This window comes from Myotis daubentonii, chromosome 18 (genome assembly GCF_963259705.1).
Source record: "Myotis daubentonii chromosome 18, mMyoDau2.1, whole genome shotgun sequence".
Taxonomy (NCBI): Eukaryota; Metazoa; Chordata; class Mammalia; order Chiroptera; family Vespertilionidae; genus Myotis; species Myotis daubentonii.
Window position 1 is genome coordinate 37,052,651 of NC_081857.1, and position 22,547 is coordinate 37,075,197.

The 22,547-nt window shown below is 40.1% G+C and overlaps 1 protein-coding gene and 1 long non-coding RNA gene across 5 annotated transcripts in view; one reads left to right on the plus strand and one right to left on the minus strand.

Moving 5' to 3' along the window:
• CTTNBP2NL (CTTNBP2 N-terminal like) overlaps window positions 1-22,547 on the minus strand; it is a 43,381-nt gene that overhangs the window by 15,575 nt on the left and 5,259 nt on the right. For 2 of the 3 annotated variants that reach the window (XM_059674909.1, XM_059674911.1), the window contains exons 2-3: window positions 15,919-16,042; window positions 13,119-13,226 (exon numbers count right to left, since the gene is read on the minus strand). In XM_059674909.1, the coding sequence (XP_059530892.1) occupies window positions 13,119-13,217 (99 nt within the window). In that variant the 5' untranslated portion in view covers window positions 13,218-13,226; window positions 15,919-16,042. The remainder of the gene's footprint in view (window positions 1-13,118; window positions 13,227-15,918; window positions 16,043-22,547) is intronic. The other variant, XM_059674912.1, reaches the window with a different exon arrangement.
• LOC132221018 (uncharacterized) overlaps window positions 1-22,547 on the plus strand; it is a 34,907-nt gene that overhangs the window by 8,125 nt on the left and 4,235 nt on the right. The window contains exons 3-4 of one of the 2 annotated variants that reach the window (XR_009449903.1): window positions 20,573-20,763; window positions 21,079-21,230. This is a non-coding gene — a long non-coding RNA (uncharacterized LOC132221018). Of the gene's footprint in view, window positions 1-20,572; window positions 20,764-21,078; window positions 21,428-22,547 lie in introns of those variants that run through there. The other variant, XR_009449902.1, reaches the window with a different exon arrangement.

The following is a 22,547-nucleotide window of genomic DNA, read 5'->3' on the forward strand; positions in this document are numbered from 1 at the left end:
TTAAGTACTGAATATGTTAGCTGAATGAGCAATACATAGACAGGTATTCCCCCCAGGACTCTGTAGGAATGAACTTCAATTTAGTTCGTCTCAATCAGTAGGTTAAAAACGAAATAGAAAACATCGCAGAGCACTGAAAAAAGACCTTTCGAGAAGGACTTCTTTTGGCATAAGAATACAGGGGTGTGTGTGTGTTGGTGTGTGTGTGTGTGTGTGTGTCCCTTGGGTTACAATATGAAGTCTATTTTTCATGGTGTCCCTGTCAAATAAGTTTGAAAAACACTAAAATAGAATGAAGAACCCAAAAGTCTGACTCCTGAATCTATGAGTTTAAACAGTTTAATTTAAGCTATAATAAATATGTAAAAACTAAAAGTAACAAGGAATCAGTATAATTATTTTATTTTAAACTAACTAATGTGATAAAAGTCTACCAACCAGAAGTTCAGCCTAATATCAAATATACAAAACACAACAAACAAACAAAAATCAGTGTTATTAGGGTTAGATAGCACTGCTGAAGTCGGGGAATTTTCTGGACTTGGGTGCTTCACAGGGCACGTGCTTTGGATGCTTTCATTGAACACTTACTCTGCCGGGGACCAAATATGCTAAATGATGTAGGCGATGATCTGGGGACACAGATTTGACTAAAGTAAGATTTCATCCTCTGCTTTTAAGGAGCTGACAATTTGCCAGACAAGTTTAAGACCTAACAGCAGAAATAAACAAGTTGCCTTTGCTTGTTAAATGTTTTCTAAACAATATCATTAATGTTTAAAGGAACACCAAGTACAGTTTGTTTGGTCAGAACTTTCTAAGACTCAGACCTTACACTTACAAGGAAAAGGAAGGAAAAGGCCAGCCCTGGAAGTGGGCGGGTTCTGGCAGATAAATGGGACTATCAGCAATTTAATGAATAACAGGAAACACCATGAGGTTGAGAGGGCACACAACCAAAACCCGGCTCTGAAGTATATATAGAGACCCAGCCTGCAGACTAACTGTGTGTGATACTGGAAGTAACTGTGACCTTGAAAAACCTCATTCACGAATGATGTGCGCAGGCTCTTCCGCTCACTGTGTGGTAACTGCAGAAACTAACTCCAAGATTAAACTATTGAAGAAGAGATCACTAAATAAGATGGGAAAGCACATTCCCCTTTCAGGGGATTCTAGGAAGGAGATGTGTAATTGTGGGGTGGGTCTGAACTCTCAAACATCTTTCAAGCAAGATTCTTCCATTACAAACACAGCCTGCTATTACAACGACACATGGCAGGAAACCAGCTGCTCAAATGTAAGATCCTGGGAAGCGGGTCCCTAGCTTGGCTGAGGAGGAGAAGTGTTCACATTGAGAAGTTTATTAAGTAAGCAGGAGTAAGAAGTTAGTGGGGTGGAGGAGGGTGCAGGGCTATGTGGAGACGGGGTCGAATGAATAAAGAGGACCCACGTGGCTCAGCTGGTGCGGCTCAGTGGTTGAGCATCGACCCATGAATCAGAAGGTCACGGTTTGATTCCTGGTCAGGGCAAATGCCTGGGTTTCTAACTTGATCCCCAGTGTGGGGGGTGCAGGAGGCAGCTGATCAATGGTTCTCATCATTGATGCTTCTCTCTCTCCTTCTCTCTGAAATCAATAACTGTCTGATATCAGTTACTTGCTATACACCGTTTTATCACCTCACCTTTCACATTATAAATGGTGACATTTAGGGGTTCAAGGTGCCAGAAGAATAAGCAAATTTCTCCTGTAAGGGACATGCCTTTGAGGAAAGAAAGGAGGCGTTCTGCTTGTAAAGTGCTACCTACTGAGAGCACACAACGCTCTCTGCAGCTGGGGAAGGTTCACAAGATGACAGCAGTGGGGGTTTCACTGCATTCATTCAGCCCGAAACTCAAACAAACAGAAAAGGGAAACAGCTTATTCCTGTTCCTTTGACTTCCTCCTATTGTGTCTCTCTTGCATGTGCTAGCCTTGTGATGTGGGATTAATCAGAAGTTATTTCTAGTTGCCCCTAGAAAAAACACACAAAAAGGGAGACAACGTGCAATTGGCAAGCTGATTCTAAAATTTATATGGAAACACCAAGGACCACGGACAACCAAAACAACTTTAAAAACAACACGACTTGCCCTGGCCAGCTCAGTTTATTAGAGGCTTGTCCCCAAACACCAAGGCCAGGCTGTCCTGATCCCGTCAGGGCACGCACAAGAACCAACCAATCAATGCATAAATAAGCAGAACGACAAATCAATGTTTCTCTCAAATCGATACATTTAAAACAACACAAGTTGGAGGCTTAACACTACCTGATTAAGACTTACTATAAGGCCACAGTAATTAGGATATTGCGGTAGACAAATAGATCAATGGAACAGAACAGTGATTCCAAAAATAAACCCACAAACATGAGACACTGATTGTGCCAAGGGTGCCAAGGCTGTTCCATAGAGGGAGACAGTCTTTTCAATAAATGGTGCTAGAACAATCCATATGCAAAAAATAAATAAATAAATAAGAGGATTTTAATCCACATGTACCATGTAACAAAATTCATGGAAGTTGATTATAGACTGAAGTATAAAAGTAAAAGCTATAAAATTATAGAAGATAACAGGAGAAAACCTTTCTGACCTTGGTTTAGGTAAAGATTTCTTACACCTGATACTAAAAGCAAAATCCATGAAAGAAATATTGATAAATTGGACTTCATTAAAGGGAAAACCTTATGCTTTTCAAAAAGATACAGTTGAGAATGAAAGGACAAGCCACAGACTGGGAGGAAAGGCATATATCTAATGAAGAACGTGCATTCAGAGATAGAAGACATGCTTAAAACTTAATGAGAAAACACGTAAATCAATTTAAAAAATGGGCAAAAGATTTGAACAAATACTTCAGCAAAAAGGACAACACAGATGGCAAAGAAGTACATGAAAAGATGCTCAACATCATTAGTAGGGAACTGCAAATTAAAACTGCAATGAAATATTATATAACTACTAGAGGCCTGGTGCACAAGTTCATGCACCAGTGGGGTCCCTTGTACCAGTGCATGATTGGGGCCGGGGAGGGTCCGCAGGAGGACTCCAGGGCGTGTCTGGCCCATCTTGCCCAGTCCCGATCGGCTGGACCCCAGCAGCAAGCTAAGCTACCAGTCGGAGCATCTGCCCCCTGGTAGTCAGTGCGCATTATAGCTACCAGTCAAATAGTTGTTTAGGCTTTTATATATATAGACTAGAGGCCTGGGGCATGAAATTCCTGCACTGGGCGGGGGGGGGGGGGTCCCCTCAGCCAGCAGGTGGACATCCCTCTCATAGTCTGGGACCACTTGCTTCTTACCACCCACCTGCTCGCTGCTCCTGACTGTTGGGCTTGCTGCTCCTTAGTGCTGCCACAGAGGCGGGAAAGGCTCCCGCCACCGCTGCTGCACTCGCCAGCTGTGAATCCGGCTTCTGGCTGAGTGGTGTTCCCTCTGTGGGAGCACACTGACCACCAGGGGGTAGCTCCTGCGTTGAGCATCTGCCCCCTAGTGGTCAGTGCACATCACTGCGACTGGTTGTTCTGATCATTTTACTGTAACGGTCGCTTAGACTTTTATTAGATAGGATTAGAGAGGCTAAAATGAAAAGACTGGCTATACCCAGTGTTGGTGAAGATGTGGAGCAACTGGAACTCTTATACTAGTACAGCGATTCTCAACCTGTGGGTCGCAACCCCTTTGGCGGTCGAACGACCCTTTCACAGGGGTCGCCTAAGACCAGCCTGCATATCAGATATTTTCATTACGATTCATAACAGTAGCAACATTACAGTTATGAAGTAGCAATGAAAATAATTTTATGAATGGGTCACAACATGAGGAACTGTATTTAAAGGGCCAGAAGTTTGAGAACCACTGTACTAGTACATGTTAGTGGGAATGTGAAAGGGTATATCCACTTTGGAAAACAGTTTGCAGTTTCTTAAAAAGTTAAACATGCACCTACCATACAGTAGAGCCATTTCACTCCTAGGTCTTTATCCATAAGAAATGAAACACATGTCCATACAGAGCCTGGTATATGAATGTCCCTAGCAGCTGTATATTTAATAGTCTCAAACTGAAGCAATAAAAATGTTCATCGATAGATAAACAGATAAAACACACTGTGATACATACATATACTGGACTACTACTCAGCAATGAACGGAATGAACTACAGTATTAATACAACAACGAGGATGGATGTCAGAATGATTACGCTGAGTGACGGATTTGTTCATCATCTTGATTATAGTAACAGATTCATGGGGAATACATATATCAAAACATCAATCTGTACACATTAAATATATGCAGCTTATTGTATATCAGTTATACCTCAATAAAGCTGTTTAAAAAAACAAAATATAACAATATGCCAAATCAAACAGAGAAATAAATCAATGGGAAAAAGCCATTCTAAAAAGCTTCCACACTGTCCCTGTATTTCCTGTTTTCATTATAAAGAGAGAAACAGGGGAATATAACATAACATCTGTTTCATGCCCCAGAGTGCACCCTTCACCCTGCCAGCTGTCTCTAAAGACATGCTTTTGGTTGTGGGGGTGGGGATGGATCAACCCAAAGCCATCAATTCCTGTAAGAAAACAAGCTAACGTGCAAGCCCCGTCGATTAACAAAGATTGAAAGCTTCATCTTTCTTACAAAGGACAGCATATTACAGTATTAGGGAAGACAGTGTGCTTTATGGAATGTGCCTTGTTCCTAAGTGGATGGACTTTAAAACCTATATTCTAATAATAACTCACAGTGGACGAGCTCTGAGCACCTTGATGAACATTTGCTCTCATTTCATCCTCACACTGACCGTACAAATGTACAGGCGCTGCTTACAGGGTAAGAAACTGGCCTAAGCTCACACACAGCTACTAATGGCAGAGCTCAGACTGAGGTCTGCCTGATTTGAAAGCTCATGCTCCCAACAGCTACACTTAAATGAATGTTCTAGCTGATGGTTTTGGAGAGTACATCGTAATTAATTTTATGTCTCTTTTTTTGAAAAGCTAGGATTTCATGTATGGACTTAGGGAGAACAGGATTAAAAAAAAAAAATCAGCCATTCCAACTATAAAAAAACACATTAAAATATGGCCCAACATGGCCACTGATTAATTCCTTTCTAAACCATATTTCATTGTAAAGGTTATGAATAGAAATCTAAAGTCTTATAATTCAATTTCCTAAATAAAATTGTTTGCTTCCTAATTCTCCAATTCTTTTATCTAAGCAGAAACTGAACTTCTCTCGGTTTCAGCTTTTACATTCATGTGATTTTTATCAAAGGTCTAAATTACCTACCCCAATCTTAAAGCTCTTCTGAAAATCAACTATCAAAATGAGATCATTTTGGCCAAAGAATAATGTTAGATCCAGGCTTATCAATGCTGAAGAATGCATCCACTTTGAGTCCATTCAAGTACATTCACAGTATATTCTGATATTTTCTTTAATGCAAACACTCTTTTTTTTAAAAATATATTTTTATTGAATTTTTACAGAGAGGAAAGGAGAGGGATAGAGAGCTAGAAACATCGATGAGAGAGAAACATCGATCAGCTGCCTCCTGCACGCTCCCCACTGAGGATGTGCCCGCAACCAAGGTACATGCCCCCAACCGGAATCGAACCTAGGACCCTTCAGTCCGCAGGCCGACGCTCCATCCACTGAGCCAAATGGGTCAGGGCAATGCAAACACTCTTGACAGGCTTACTAATATAGGACAGTGTATGCTGCTTGCTAAATTCAATTTTACCTTCTTCCTCTCAGCCCAGCCTTTATAATAATCTGTTTCCATAATAGGCACAAAACCATGACCAACAGCAGATGTCAGCTCTGCTTACAGTGAACCTGTGTTTGTGGTGTTGAGCTATAGACCTTACCTAATACTTTTTGTTTTGTTCTATATCTTTGCCGCTTTATAATTATTACTAGAGGCCCGATGCATGAAATTCATGCAGGGGCCTTGGCCCTGGCCCCTGCCCACCGTGGCCCCCGCTGTGGCTTTGTCTGGAAAGAAGGACGTCCGAAAGCACATCCAGTCTAATTAACATATTATGCTTTTATTATTATATATTATTATTTTAAGAATACTTTCAGCAAAAGTACAGGCATACCTCAGAAATATTGCAGGTTCAGTTCCTGACCACTGCAGTAAAGTGAGTATCGCAATAAAGCGAGTCACATGAATTTTTTGGTTGCCCAGGGCATATCAAAGTTATGCTCAGCCCTGGCTGGTGTAGCTCAGGTGGTTGAGCATTGTCCCATGCACTGAGAGGTTGCTGGTTTGATTCCATGTGCTTGGGTTGCAGGCTCAGCTCCCAGGAGGCAGCCGATCCAAGTTTCTCTCTCTCTCCCTCAACCTTCCTTTCTCTCTAAAATCAATAAAACCATATTAAATTTTTTAAAAGTTATGTTTACACTGTGCAATAGCATTATATCTAAAAAACTAGGTACATACCTTAATTAAAAATACTTTATTGCTAACAATGCTAACCATCATCTCAGCCGTCAGTTGCCCCAAACCTTCAATTTGTAAAAAATGCATTACTAGTATCTGCAAAGCACAATACTAAAGCGAAGCACAATAAAACAAGACATGACTGTAAATCATTTGTTGTTTCAACACAGACCTATATATAACATTTGGATTTTTAATTTTTAACCCCTGGCTGCTTAAAAAACTCAAAACAGTTAAACCAGAGTGACATATTACAGTCTCATACTCTAAATATATTTCTAACTTTGTCCTGTCTACCATGTTTTTGTCTATAAATCTTCTTGCTCGGGGAATTCTGCAATGGCCGTTGGCCAAAAACAACAAAGCTCTACTCCAAGCTTTAAAAGTTCTACCTGTTTTATGATGGAGACATCAGGGGAAAGGAATTCAAGACTCCTCAAGTTAATTCTACATGGAAGTTGTAATACTTTAACATTTATTACTGTATAAGCAATTTAAATAATGCTTTAACATAACATGATACTAGTAAATATGGGGGAGATTCTACTTAGTCGTAGTTAAGTGTGGCTTTGCATCCGATCTAAGATGTGCAGATACCCAATATGGAAGATTCATAAATGAACTATTTGATTTAACTTTTTTAAAAAATATATATTGTATTGATTTTTTACAGAGAGGAAGGGAGAGGGATAGAGAGCCAGAAACATCCATGAGAGAGAAACATCGATCAGCTGCCTCCTGCACACTCCCCACTGGGGATGTGCCCACAACCAAGGTATATGCCCTTGACCAGAATCGAACCTGGGACCCTGGAGTCCGCAGGCTGACGCTCTATCCACTGAGCCAAACCGGCTAGGGCTTGATTTAACTTTTATTAGCAGTCAAATCTACTTTCTAAGTTTCTAAATGGCTATTGATCAAGGTTCCCTCGTCTTCTGGAGGAGTCAGACCAGCTTGGAAGCCATTTCCTAGATTTGCCTGGAATTAATGAGCTGAGCACTCTTGCTAAACTGTGTGATCCAGCCCAGCTTCCCCAGGACAGGCAGTTCATCAGCAATGTGATTTGCTTTCACTGTGGAGGGGATTTCTATAGTGTTTTCATTCATGGAAAGAAAGTGGTCAGAGGGAAAGACTTTCATAAAGAATGTTTTCCTGTGATGTAATCACTTCTAAAACAGAAAATCACTTTATATAAAGTCCAATTAGGTCCAAATACAGTATAAATGGTCTCTGTATAACAATTATACTTCAAATACAGAAGAGGCTGAATATTACATTATTTTCTATTGGCCTCCCTGGTTCTATGCCAAACGTGCCTTGGCTGCAACAGAAGAATGAAGAGGCTTTTGTATTTGGGGGAGAAAAAGGAACATAACTATGGGGGCTCTAGAAGGGTATAGTTGCAACCTGGCGCTTTGCAGAAAATTTGGAAAATGAATAAAGCTCTTATAATTACAACTGTAGCCCTAGCTGGTTTGGCTCAATGGATAGAGCGTGGGCCTGTGGACTGAAGGGTCCCTGGTTTGATTCCAGTCAAGGGCTCATGCCCAGGTTGTGGACTCGATCCCCAGTAGAGGGTATGTAGGAGGCAGCTGATCAACAATTCTGTCATCATTAATGTTTCTATCCCTATTTCCCTCTCCCCTCCTCTCTGAAATCAATAATATATATATTACTAATATATATATATATATATATATATATATATATATATATATATATTAAAAAATAGCGATATTTTAAAAAGTTAAAAAATAATTACAACTCTATAGGTAGGATCTACTTTCACACTCTGGGAACTTGATAACATATTCCTGTATAAACCTAACCTTTGTCAATGTGACCTACTATTTATTTAGCAGCTACAGTGAACCATAAGGTTTTATTCAGAGATGCAAGGTTAGACATGAGATTTTATGTCCAGGAAAAAAATCTATTTTGAAGGTAAGAAGAAAAAAAAAAGATAAGATATTTTACTTAAACAAAAAGGAAAAGCCATAATAGCTATTTAGATACAGACCAAAACCTTTTCAACTCACTACACAAGAGTTTAGAAAAAATACTATCCCTGGCCAGGTGGCTCAGCTGGTTGGAGTGTTGTCCCGTAGACCAAAAGTTGCAGGTTTGATTCCTAGTAGTCAGCATACATACATAGGTTGCAGGTTCGATCCCTGGTTGGGGGTGTACGGGAGGTAACCGATGGATGTTTCTCTCTCACATCGATGTTTTTCTCTCTCTCAATCAATTAAAAACAAAAAAACAAAAACAAAACCCCACAAAAAACATATCCTTGGGTGAAAATGTACTAAAAGGAATAAAATGAGTAAGCTGCCATATTAGTCAAGAAGTTTAACAAGTGTGTGCTGTTTAGCAAGAACTACTGAAATAATGCAGTAAATCCTGATGTAATACACAATCAAAACAAACAAACAAACAAACAAACAAACAAACAAACAAACATATCCCACAAATAAAATGAGGTTTCATTTTAACTTTTAGGAATCTGTTGTGGCAGTTGCTTTTTTCCCAAAGGACTGAAACCATTTGGAGCCCAGCTGCTACTTACTTTATCTAACCACAGACTGTTAAAGATGCATGACTCCTGGGGAGGCTGCACGCGTACAGCTTAAGCCCCAGAAGATAACTTTATTACCCTGAGCCGTGTGCACTGACTAGATTCAACACTTGTGCCTGACTCTGAATGGTATTTCATATCAAAATGCTCCCTTAATTATAGCTCTAGCTTCTCAAGCTTTAGGCAGCTTAGTCAGAAGCTGCCTAAACTAACTGAAATTGGATCCCTGCAGAAAAAATATATTTTAGGGAAACATGTGCACCAAGCACCTACGCATCTGTTAACATTAAAACCAGAAGGCGGCAAGTATGTTAAAGCATACATAGGAACAGGCTGTAAAATTTAGTAATTCACAACATTCACTTTGAAATATTATGGCAATCTTTTAAAGCAACATACCACAATGGCACAATCAGCCCCTCTGTTCAACAGACATTTATTGAGCATCTATGTACTAGCCACTATGCTGGGTGCTGAGGACACAAAGATTAGCAAAACAGACATATAAAGCTCCATAGGTTTGTATGGTTTCTAAGGCTGAAAAGCAAAGAGAAAATAAGGTCGTCCTTTGATTTTGTTTTTCCATTAGAGCAGCGGTTCTCAACCTGTGGGTCGCGACCCCTTTGGCGGTCGAACGACCCTTTCACAGGGGTCGCCTAAGACCATCCTGCATATCAGATATTTATATGACGATTCATAACAGTAGCAACATGACAGTTATGAAGTAGCAACGAAAATAATTTTATGGTTGGGGGTCACCACAACATGAGGAACTGTATTTAAAGGGCCAGAAGGTTGAGAACCACTGCATTAGAGGCAGTCACCCCCAAACCCCTACCCCAGTTATGAGGGGGCTGAGGCCCACAAGTGTTCGTGTAGGTCAACTGTGGTATTTATGGGCAACTGCTTCCTGGAGGCCCAGGATGAATAGCAGTAGGTCCTCCAGAGATTCTACTTAATGCCCTGCTACACTGTGCAGTTCCATAAACTCTGATTGCTATTTATACTATCGCTGCGCCTGGAAATGTTTTCCGAGTTCTAAAGGGGGTCACCATGAACAAAGTTCTTCCTGGCTCGGCCGAGGCAGTGAGGGACACTGCCAGTTCTAAGTGGATGACTCCTATGGTGAGGAGAATAGGGGGTCTCAGAGAACCAGGGGAAGGAAATGGGAGAAACAACAGGCATTGGGAGTGAGGGTTAGGAACCAGCTCAGATTTCCCCCAGTCCTCCTTTCCCTTTTCTCCTCATTGATCAGATAAACATGGGGTAAGAAAGGGGAAGGTGTCCTGGGTTTAAGCAGGTTAGGACTGCTGGTATTAGTGGGACGGGGTTAAGGGAAATAGAATACAGTGTTCAGGGAAAGGAAGAGAACCACCAACAGTGTCAAAGGAGAAGGTCTGTGAATGTGACAGAAATGCGTGAATAATGATACATGTAGTATATGTTGGCAGAGGCATCATTAAAAAATTGGGCATTGTTGAGGGCATCCAGAGACATCCAATCCAAAGATTAGCAACCACTGGCTGTTTCTTGGATACGGAACATGATATGTGCTGACAGACTATAACGAAAGGGAAAAAAGAACCCTACACTGTTGCAATGCCATGGAAATTGTAGTGTTACATATCAATATTAGTTACTAATCATTTGTTTTATTTTTAATGTTTTTATTGATTTTTGAGAGAGGAAGAGGGGAGAGAGAGAGCAAGAGAAACATCGATGGGCTACCTCCTGCATGCCCCCCACTGGGGATGGGAACCTGCACCTCGGGCATGTGCCCCAATCGGGAATCGAACCGTGACCTCTTATTGCAGACAAGGAAGCTTCGCTCCAGACAGATGGAATGACTGGACCGAGGTCACACATTTATGCTCTGGCATGACAGGCAGACTCAGGCAAGGAACTTTAACATATGTGACCGGGCATGTGTCAAAGGCATAAACATATGATTTTTATTTAGAAATCGCAGGGAAGTCATGCAAGACTGAAGCAAGCAGGGACGGAAAGTAAGGCAGACTCCATCCCCCACATCGTAGGGGAAGTGCCTCGTGCACACTGGAGAAATGAAACCCTGACAGTGACTTATCACACATTGTAAAGCTCCAGGGAAGACACACAAGCAACAGTTTTCAGTGAAAAATGCCCTGAAGCGTATTTAATTAAATAGAAATGTCAGTCTTTTTCAGTCGCCTTAAATAACATAAATTAATGTCACTCGAAACTTAACAGCATGTAGAAATAACAGGTTTAGATTTCATTTTTATCACAATTATAATTTCAGAGTGATACCAGAAAAGACTACCCAGATCGAGTAAAGGAACACATTTGCTATTTCAGTGCAGGGAGGGAGGAAAGACAAGCTCAGGAACAGAAAAGATGCAGCCTTTGGTATGAACCCTAATGAGTGGGTTACTTAGGAAGTCACTGATTCTCTAAGTCCCCTAGAAAGGCAAAGAAAACATGATCTTTGTTGCTGTAAGGAAATCTTCAACAAAGGCATTTCATTTGAACTCACATGATATATTAACAAAATATTTCATATAAAGAGCGAGGATATTTTGAAAAAAATGTAGTAAAGCACTTCATAAACCTAATGAACTTTAGGATGTACATCAATATAACCTCTAACTATAATTTTTAACTATAAAAATCTTCCTAGATATTTAGACACTCAGTTACACTTGGCAGGGACTATGCTCTCTTCAGCACGCTCAAGTCTCCTCTTTGGCTGTTTCCACCTCCTTCTGGAGTGTCATTGTCCTACTACTCACACAGACACCCTAAGATCTGGTCTCCCCTTCCCCAAATATTATCTCAAGGCAGATTGGGGCCTGCCCTGTGTGGCTCAGTGGGTCAGGGTTGATTTCTAGTCAGAGCACATGCCCGGATTGCAGGCTTGGTCCCCAGTGAGGGGTGCACAGGAGGCGCATGATCATCATCAATGATATCTCTCTCTCTCTCTTCTTCTCCCTTCCTCTCTGAAATCAATAAAAATATATATATTTTAAAAAGACAGATTGGAAAACATCCTTACTAAGGTGTAAAAATTTATGACACTTAAAAGGAGTTATTTCCCACCCCTTCTATTTTTTTAAAAAATTAGATTATAGCCCTAGCGGGTTTTGGTCAGTGGATAGAGCATCAGCCTGCGGACTGAAGGGTCCCAGATTCAATTCTGGTCAAGGGCACATGCCAAGTTGCAGGCTTGATCCCCAGTGGGGGGCATGCAGGAGGCAGCTGATCAATGATGCTCTCGCATCACTGATGTTTCTATCTCTCTCTCCTTCTCCCTGCTCTCTGAAATCAGTAAAAATAAAAAGAATTAAAAATATTAGACTATATATTTTAGAGCAGTTTTAGATTTACAACAAAACTGGGTAGAAAGTACAGTTAACACCCCTTCCCCTTTTCATTTTAATGGGTATCAAATACTGAAACAAAACTAGGAATTTTTAATCTGGGGTCTAGAGAATCCATGGATGGTCTTCATGGGTCCTTGATTTCATAGATATTATATTCTGAATTGTGGTATATGGGTGTATATACATTTTTTTTGGGGGGGGTGCATATACTTTTTTTAAAAAAAAAAACCTCACCCAAGTCCAAGGGTATGTTTTTAAAATTGATTTTAGAAAGTGAGGAGAGAGAGAGAGAGAGAGAGAGAGAGAGAGAGAGAGAGAGAGAGAGAGAAACCACCCGGCCACAGCTGTATATACATTTTTTTTTAAGGAAGCAGGTCTCAGCAGGTTATCAAGGGGATGGCATTCAAACACAGCTAAGACCACTGAGCTAAAGAATGAAGTTCAAGGTCCAGACATCAGGTAGAGAGATGAAAGGAACTATTTTGGGGTCAGAAAGGCTTCACTGGTGTCCCTAAAACAACACCACACAGGTGGCTGCCACTCCAAGTGTCAGTAAGTATACCCAGGCCTCTGACTTCAACAGGGCTATAGAAATACCCTGCTTAAGTAAATTACAACCAGTGAAACAACTTTCGAAAAACATATGATGACATCTCCTTTTTCCCTTATTAACATACCTTTAAAGCTTCTATAACAAGGTCCCTGGCTTCAAGCTCTCCTTCAAGAATACTGAACAATGTTAGGAGTTCAGGCTTGCTGAGTTTTTCCAGATTCATCCTGAAGGCCTAAAACAGAGACACAATCAGACAATCTCTGAAGACAGAGTTAACTTGATATGATCAAAGAAAAATAAATTGAGACAGACAAGAAGTATAACTATTATAGTATAAAAAGCTTTGAGAAAATAAAATTCACTTTATTGATTTCATCACTACTCACAAAAATACATTTTATCATTTTTCCTCTAAGCATATTTGCAAGCATCCTAGAAGGTCTCAGAATGAGTTAGTCACTAATTTTGTTCACTAGAAATTCAGGTAAAATTGTGTTACAATTAATAGTATTTCACCAAAAATTGTTATACCATAAAAAGATTTCCCATCTTTAGATAACCAGATTCAAAACCCACAAATGAAACATGCTGGCATCCCTCTGAAATTGGCTGAAATGAAATTTGAGCAAAGATAATGTTCGCTGGGGGTATGGGAGAGATTTTTCTTTTAAATTATCTACTTTCAGAGAGAATATCACAATATTTATATTTCATATAGCAAAATAAGACTTAAATGCAACCAATATGCAAAAGTAATTTTAAATGGCTTCTTAAAAATATATATTTTATTGATTTTTTTACAGAGAGGAAGGGAGAGAGATAGAAAGTTAGAAACATCGATGAGAGCAAAACATCGATCAGCTGCCTCCTGCACATCTCCCACCGGGGATGTGCCCGCAACCCAGGCACATGCCCTTGACTGGAATCAAACCTGGGACCCCTCAGTCCGCAGGCCGACACTCCATCCACTGAGCCAAACCGGTTTTGGAAAAAAAAGTATATATATTGTTTTAAACATCTTCATTGGCCAGACTACTGAATGTATTTCACTTAAGTTTACATTTCTACAAGGAATTGTATCTTTTGAAATATGTTAAATGGGAAATCTCATGGCACAAATTCTATCTTTTCCACAAGATTAATTTCTCACAAACCACACATAGAAATTAGATGGTTGTTTTAGGGTCTTTTGACCAGCATTTATGGTAAAATACACTTTATAACTTCTAAAGTAGAGCAAATACTACTTTCCTATAGTTTTCTGTAGAGTGAATCATGGCATGACTGGTTCACACACCCTCCAGTAATTCCCAGCTCTTAAAAGAACATTAAACTTTAGGAGGCACACAAAAGACTCATTGATTCCCTCCAGAGCTATGCCTTCAGGTGAAGGAAAACATGGAGAAAACTCTTACTTCACTGTGTTGTTAGACTATGTTTTGGGACATGCTGTGCAAATCTTTTCGCCACATGGTAAAATATGTTCAATGTAGCTTCATCTTTAAAGGACCAACTTTCTAATGAGGGAGTTTTAGCGACTAGTAAGTAATTCTCACATCAGTGTTAGAGAGAGATCTCAAAGCAGTTATTTTTTTAAAGACTAGTTTACTGATTTTGAGAGAAATAGGAAGAAGGGAGAGGGAGAAAGAGAAGCATGGATGTGAGAGCATAACATCGATGGGCTGCCTCCTGCACACACCCTATTGAGAATCAAGTCCTCAACCCAGGCATATTCCCTGACCAGGAATCGATCCGGGAACCTTTCAGTACATGGGATGGTGTCCAGCCAATTGAGCCATACCGGCCAGGGCTCACAGCAGTTATTTTAAAAATAAGAACTAAAAAACAGCAATAAACCTAATAAAGCTAAACTTAATATCGATGGAATGTTGGCAAGAACACGTGGCTTTGCAATCAGATAGATGCCAAGCCTGCATCTTCCTGGTTGTGTAACTTTGGGCAAGTTTTCAGATGATCACCTTTCTTATCTGTGAAAGGGGGATGATGATATCTAACTCATAGCGTTACTGTGGAGATTGTGTTAATAAAAGTAGAATGCAATGCCAAGTTCCTGATACAAACAGAAGAACGGTTTAATTATTAATAACTACTATCCTCTCTCATTTTCCAAAGCAATTCAGAGAACAGTATTACCACAGTTAGGGGCAGCCAAGACCAATGACCTCAGAAATACCTTCTGCGGCCCTTTGTAAAAAGGCGCCAGCATCCTGAGTGAAGAATGGCGAGGACGAAGCTGCCAGCTGAGTCACCTGGCTTGTTATCTCTATGTGTGTAAATCACTCCTGCCCACAAACGTTAATATCTGGAACATCTTGCTGATGTGTACCGACCCATTTAGCTTAGTGTCTGCATGAAGTGGATACAATACAAATATGACACAGAAGGAAAAAATGGGCCACAGCTGTATAATAATTCAAATACCCACAGATCTGTTTTTGTATATTCCAATAACCTTTCTTTTTTTAAAATATATTTTTTATTGATTTCAGAGAGGAAGGAAGAGAGAGAGAGTAAGAGAGAGAGAGAGAGAGAGAGAGAGAGAGAGACATCAATGATGAGAGAGAATCATTGATTGGCTGCCTCCTGCATGCCCCCCACTGGGGATCGAGCCCACAACCTGGGCATGTGCCCTTGACTGGAATCCAACCCGGACCCTTCAGTCCGTAGGCCAACGCTCTATTCTCTGAGCCAAACTAGCTAGGGCATAACCTTTCTTTATAAATATTAAAAATGAGCAGTTCTTTGCTTTTCTATTCATTTGAACATAATCTCAATACACAAGATATTGCAATACATTTTTGCACGACATATAAACGGAAGCTAGTAAAACTGCCTTATGTTTTCGATGGCAGGGATATTGCTGAGGATGGGGTAGGGGTGGGGTAGGATGGGGTGATACTGACCTGATAATTGGCAGTCACACTTCAGTCCTCAAGTAGAAACTCTGAAAGTTTTCTTCAGTTAAAATTTGGGAAAATTGACAAATATATTTAAAATGCTGTCAACATGGTGAAAAAGTGTCCAATGCTGCAAGAGAATAAGAAATTTATTGCCTATGTGACCACACTATAAACAATGTCTAAATCTCATGAATGTCAACTGTGTCATTAGGATGATGAGGCCTGACAGCTGTAGGTTGATTCGAACAAAGAGGAAAATAGCCGCCTCTTCAAGTTGAAGCTGAGTAATACAGCAGGGGTCCGACTTCCCTTACGCAATTATAATTAGGGAAGGGAGGGCTTTCAGAACCTTTTCTACTTTAAGGTGTCCATTGCCATGTCAAGGACTAACTTATGCATGTCTCTAGAAGAGAGTGACTTTCTTTCCCTGAACGGACAAAAGCTTGAGTCACCATGACTTAGGCACAATGGACAAAGAAAAATAAATATAACCGAATTTTTCAAATTGCCAAATCCGTGAGAGGAGAATTCTCATCCCCTCACCTCCTGCCAGTCAAAAAACAAATAAACCAACCTGTCACCATCTGGACTTTGTAAGGCTGATCACTCATCCCAAGCTCCTACTTTTCCCCATTTATTTTCAAATATTAAATGTCAAATTATATACAAAATGTGTTTTACTGTCCTAACAGTGAATTAGACCCAGCAGACTTAAAAAAAACGACAGGTTTAAAATTTTACTTGATAAAACATAATTTCTGTCTTGTACTTTTAGGCACCACGCCTGAAAGACCATTTGAGTTGCCAAAACGTAAGAGTCAAATAGGGACAATGTTGAAAGAGGAATAACGCAGCAATAAATGCTTGTGTCTTTAACCAAGAATCAGCCGTTAACCTAATTATGGATCTCTCCATTTAGGAGAGAAGTGTGTTTGTTGTGCAGTCAGTAACAAGAGTATGCCATCATACAGGCAAACCACTAAATAAGCCCCACCCCAAATTTCTGCCCAATATATAAATTATGTGGCCCTGGATTTTCAGAAAAGGGCCATTTCTAACTCTGCAGTCATTATCAGAAATACGAGCCAGATTTTTGGCATGCTGTGTTGCAGTGTACAGACTCATTCTGTACTCGTTTTTCTAAATGAGCTGTTACTTGTCACTGTCATCATCCATTAAGCAACTTTGAAAGACAAGATCATTTCAACCAGATGCTCACTCAGTTCATTCCTTCCATTAGAATCCGAGACCAAACTTTCTCTTTCCTTCGAGTTTAGCCACAGATATTTCTGTCTAAGGAATGCTCCAGTCGATAAATATGAAATAAAGACCACTTGTGGACAAGTTGTCTGGATACATTATTATACACTGGGACACAGCTAGCTGTAGCTATATTAAGCTTCATAGTTTTCCCAATTAAAAATATATGTAAATATATAATAAAAAAGATAAAGTTATATCTATTTTAATACTCTGGAAAATTAGCCTATTTATGGGCTAAGTATGAAGCATTTTTGTTATCAATATGTGATTTCAAACATTTGGTCTATTCACATGCTGCTTACTTCCCACCAAGTCAGGGCCAACAACCGAGAGCATGTCTCTTCTATACCAACGTTCATGTGCCCACAGTCACAGAGTAAGGGTATGGAGAAAGCCCCCCAAAGCCCTCGGAACCTTGCCATGGAAGCATGCTGTGGCTTGGGCTCTGTTCACTTGGTTCTGACCCTGTCCCCTTTCTGGATGACACCAAGGCTCCACTCATTCTGGTTCTGGTTGTGCCTTTGTCTTGAGGAAGGCCCAGCTTTTGCTCTGGAACTCTGAATTAATTGGATGGGGCAGCAGGCTTTGTTGCCTTTTTGCCACACAGAGATTGGGTGGCAGAAAAAGAAACACCCCAAACAGCTTCTACAGCTATGCAAGCAGTGGGCTGGGCAGGGCAGGGTGGAGTACAAGTAAGATGTTTGTCTATCTGGTATCTGGGTGTGTGTATGTTTTCACGTGGAACTACTAAAGGCTTTATTTATTTCTAAGTGGAGGGTAACATGAGACATGAAAGAGGAAAAATAGTATTTTTCAATAAATCTTAGAAATACCTTAAGAAAAAAAATAGAATCAACTTGGCTAGTATAAAAACAAATCAGTTGTTTTACCCAGATCACTCATGCAAAACTGGATAAAAATCACTTCTTTATTAATATGCTGAGACATCAAATTTAAGAAATTTATACTTGAGCTACAACTGACTGATATTCAAGCCATTCAATAAGTTTTTAGTATCAGTGATAAGATACTAAAAGTAAAGACTCTTTCATACACATAGACACAAAACCAAAATGTCGGAGGCCATTTAATTCTTAAAATTCAAAGAGCCAACACTAACATACAAAACAGGTGTTTCTGACAGCTTTCCACTGGATACTGTGCTTCCTTAGAAATCCAGGATATATGTATGAATTAAAAATTTTTCATTTTATTGATTTGAGAGAGGAAGAGGGAGAGAGGAAGGGAGAGAGGGAAAGAAAGAAACATTGATCCGTTACCTCCTGCACGCACCCCAACCAGGGTCAAACCTACAACCTGAGCATGTGCTCTCACCAGGAATTAACTGGCAACTTTCAGTGCACAGGATGATGCTCCATCAACTGAGCCACACTGGCCAGGGCTATATGAAATTTTAAAAAATAAAACCTGTCACATTTATAAATACTGAATCTAAAAATGGACAAAAATGCACCGCTATTTTAAAGAATGAATCCAAAACAACATACCATCTGGGGATAGAAGGTGTTGACATGCTCTCTTGACGATCTCAAAAGATGTAAGTTTCCCCACCCTCTGGCTTTCCAGTTTTTCAGAAGGGTTATTTATGTGTTTGCGGGTAAAAGAATGACAACATTCCAAACTGTACCTCTCATTCCACTTTTGGCATTTTAGGGTGAGCCCGGGGACAAAAACGTGTCAAAGTACTATCAAAAATTAATTCTCTGATCAAGAAAGCAGGTCTTCTGTACATTGACTAAAGGAGCTGTTTTTGCTATTATTATTTACAAAGGTTCTAAAACCACTGTAAAAAAGCGAATCGCGTTTTACTGAATTCTACAATACTAAGCAATGCAAGCTTTTACTACAAGTGTCAAATTAATCTTTCAGTAGAAAGTAAAATATATTACTGGACTATTTGGGTCTTTATGTGTCTACATGTTATAACATACGTTATGGGCTGAACTGTGTCCTTCTCCCCCAAATTCCTATGTTGCAGTCCTAACCCCAGGACCTCAGAATGTGACTGCATGGGGAGACAGGGTCTTCAAAGAGTTGGTTAGGTTAACATGAGGTCATTAGGGTGGGCCTAATAGGACTGGTGTCTTTATGAGAAAATTTGGATACAAACATGAGACAAGGAAAGAACATGTGAAGACAGAAAGAACACATCTATCCACAGCCAAAGAGAGAAACCTCGGAAGCAACCAATCGCGCTGACAGGTTGCCTCTGGACTTCCAGTCTCAGGTGTGAGATAATTAAGTTCTGTTGTTTAAGCCACCCCGTCTGTGGTACTGGGCTGTGGCAGCCCTAGAAAACTAATAACACAGCATGCTAATCATTTACAACTTTAAAGACGACTAGAGCAACTCGGTCCCACCCTTCCTCCTGCCATGAGAGTACCACAGCAGATCTTTCAGAATGCCTTACTCTGTCTTCTCAGTCTGCTTTTTGCACCCACACTACAGATAGCGTTAAGCAGGCCTCCAGAAACCAGCTCTGTGATGAGGCTAATACTCTGTAAGGTTAACATTGAAAATACTCTCAGTAGTCTGTTCAAATACACAGTACTGTACTCTCAAAGCAGATTCTAGGATACCAGCTTTTCTGGATTTATACTTAGCATAGGAATTACTAATGATATAATTGAGCTTATCAACATTAATCACCACCACCTCAGAGTTTTATAGCACAGTTTTCTAAGAATTTAAGCAGTAATAGTAATAATGAAAAATATAAAGTTATTGAGCTAATAAACGTTAACGTATTCTAGGCAGTGTTCTAAGTACTTGACATGTATCAACTCAATCCTCACAACCACCTCAGGAGAGAGATGCTGTAACTCACCAAGGAATTCTTCATCACCCCCATTTTACAGATGGGAAACCTAAGGCCTGAAGGATAACTAACTTGCTTAGCATTTCACATCTGGTAAAGGATGGAAACGGGATTGGAACCTCGGTAATTTGATTCCAGAGGCTTCCTTACTAACCCCTGCTACTTGGTAACCACTGTTCACATCTGATCTGCTCATTTTATCAGCCTTCAGGAAGGGCGTGGAGGAAAAACCTGGGCCCACATTCGATTCACAAAGCTGGAAGGGCCTCAGAAAGAACTGAATTCAGCACTGTCTATTCACAGGTGAAAACCGGGGCCAGAGTTAAATTACTCTCCTGGAGATTACAGTTAAATAGTAAAACTAGGTTAACATTCATGTCTTTTTAAGATGTAGTCTAACCCACTTCCTGGGACGCCGTGATGGAGATCAGGGTTTGGATTGTTTAGCTGTTTTAAGACTCGCACGTCTCTGGAGTAGCTCTGTGTGGGTGTGACGTCTCTCTCTCCTGCTATGTGTGTGCATCTGCTTCTTTCACTGTCCTATGCTGCCAACAGGATTTATATGTACATTGAAGAAAAGGAGGAAGTGGCCTCATGCCCATAAACAAACATTCAAGCATCTTTGCCCCAAAATGAGGACATTTAGCACGACGCTATTAAAAACAGGTCTGTCTACCTGGATATCTGTTTACACCCTTTCAAGTATTCTCACCTGAGACAAGACCAAACCAGAAGAACTACATTAGGTAAGCTACTGGAATGTATGTTAATGAAAGTGAGTAGTAATTTTTATGTTAATACATTTTTTCATTAAAATAAAAAAAGATATGTCTTTTAACATCAGAAAATTACCAGAAATATGAACCATTTCAAGTATACTTGTCAGTTGGCTTCATTTAGTTTAAATAAAATTACAATGTGATTTCATTGAAATATATCAGTCTATGTCATCTATTTGTCCATCATACCCCTAAAGTTTTGCTTTTCTGATATAATGCCATGATGATTTGTAAAGTACCACAAGGAGAGAACAATAACATGTAGATTAATTTTATTTCCAGTAAAATGATTCATGGGCCACAATTCAAGGGACAGCCTGGAATATAAAAAACCCTTCAAAAGTTATTGCAGGATGACGTGATTGACTCCAGCAGGATTCCAAATCGGAAGAAACAGATTATATGGCATGGAGGGCAAACCACGGATAATCAAGGTATCTGTGTTATGGCTGTGCCCCTAACCCAGGGGTGGGCAAACTTTTTGACTCGAGGGCCACAATGGGTTCTTAAACTGGACAGGCGGGCCGGAACAAAAGCATGGATGGAGTGTTTGTGTGAACTAATATAAATTCAAAGTAAACATCATTACATAAAAGGGTACGGTCTTTTTTTTTTTTTTTTTTTTTTTTTTTTTATTCATTTTAAACGGGCCAGATCCGGCCCACGGGCCGTAGTTTGCCCACGGCTGCCCTAACCTGACTCTCCCTGAACTGCCAAAAAACTTCACAAAAGCCTCTAACAGAAATATAACTGATGATGCTGTTTTGCTTTTTAAATTTTGTCTTCTAAACCAGGTCACTGATTTTAAAAAAAGGTTAACAATTTGGTATCAGTTGAAAATTACCCACAACAGACCTAGCGATTGTTTTTGCTCCAAGGTTCTTTGGGGACAATAATTCTCCTGGGAGGCAGTGTCGTGGTGGAAAGTGCATGGACTTTGGTGTCGGTTTGCATCCCTGCTCAGCCACTTCGTGGTTCCTTGATCCACTTAACCTCTGAGCTCTAAGGTCTTCGTCTATAAAATGGGGATAACAATTCATATTCTAACAGGATACTAAATGGTTTACATGAGTTAGTGACTGGTTAGTCTTCTCATTTCTCATCCCTGGAGAGCATATACTGGGCTTCATCTCCAAAGATAATGAGGTTTTCCTTTTTCCAATGCGTCCTCATTTACTGTCATTCATGTGTCGAATTTAGAAATAAAAAGAAATGGACTCCTTCTGATTTAACAGCTACAGGAAAGAGAAGGCCTGGCCGGTTCCTGGGAAGGAGGCTTGGGAACACACACAACACTGCTCCGCTGGCAGAATCTGCACACAGCTGAGAAAGACTGGCTTTCTGTGACTTTGGCAGATAGGTGCAAAGCACGCCTTTGCTTCACTGAATTTTTATGGCTTTTAATCGTCACAATTTTAACTTGTAATGGCCGAGAAATGGGTTTTCTAAAAATATCACTGCTATTTTTTTACATTATGTCAAATGCTTAGGTCCATATCTATATTCACATACATAATAGGTATATTCATAACCCAGGAGCAGTTGTCACATTCTATTCTATCAACTCATCTGTTTACATATCTGCCTTCTGTCTCACGTGACACACACTGTCGCATTCAACTTGATTACACTTAGCACCGAGCAGCCTCTGGTTCGAGGGGGTACTCAAAAAATGCGGGCTGGAAAGGAGTGTACGGGAAGGTACCTTGGATGACAGCCATCGAAATTGGACTTTATCTTTTAGGAAACGA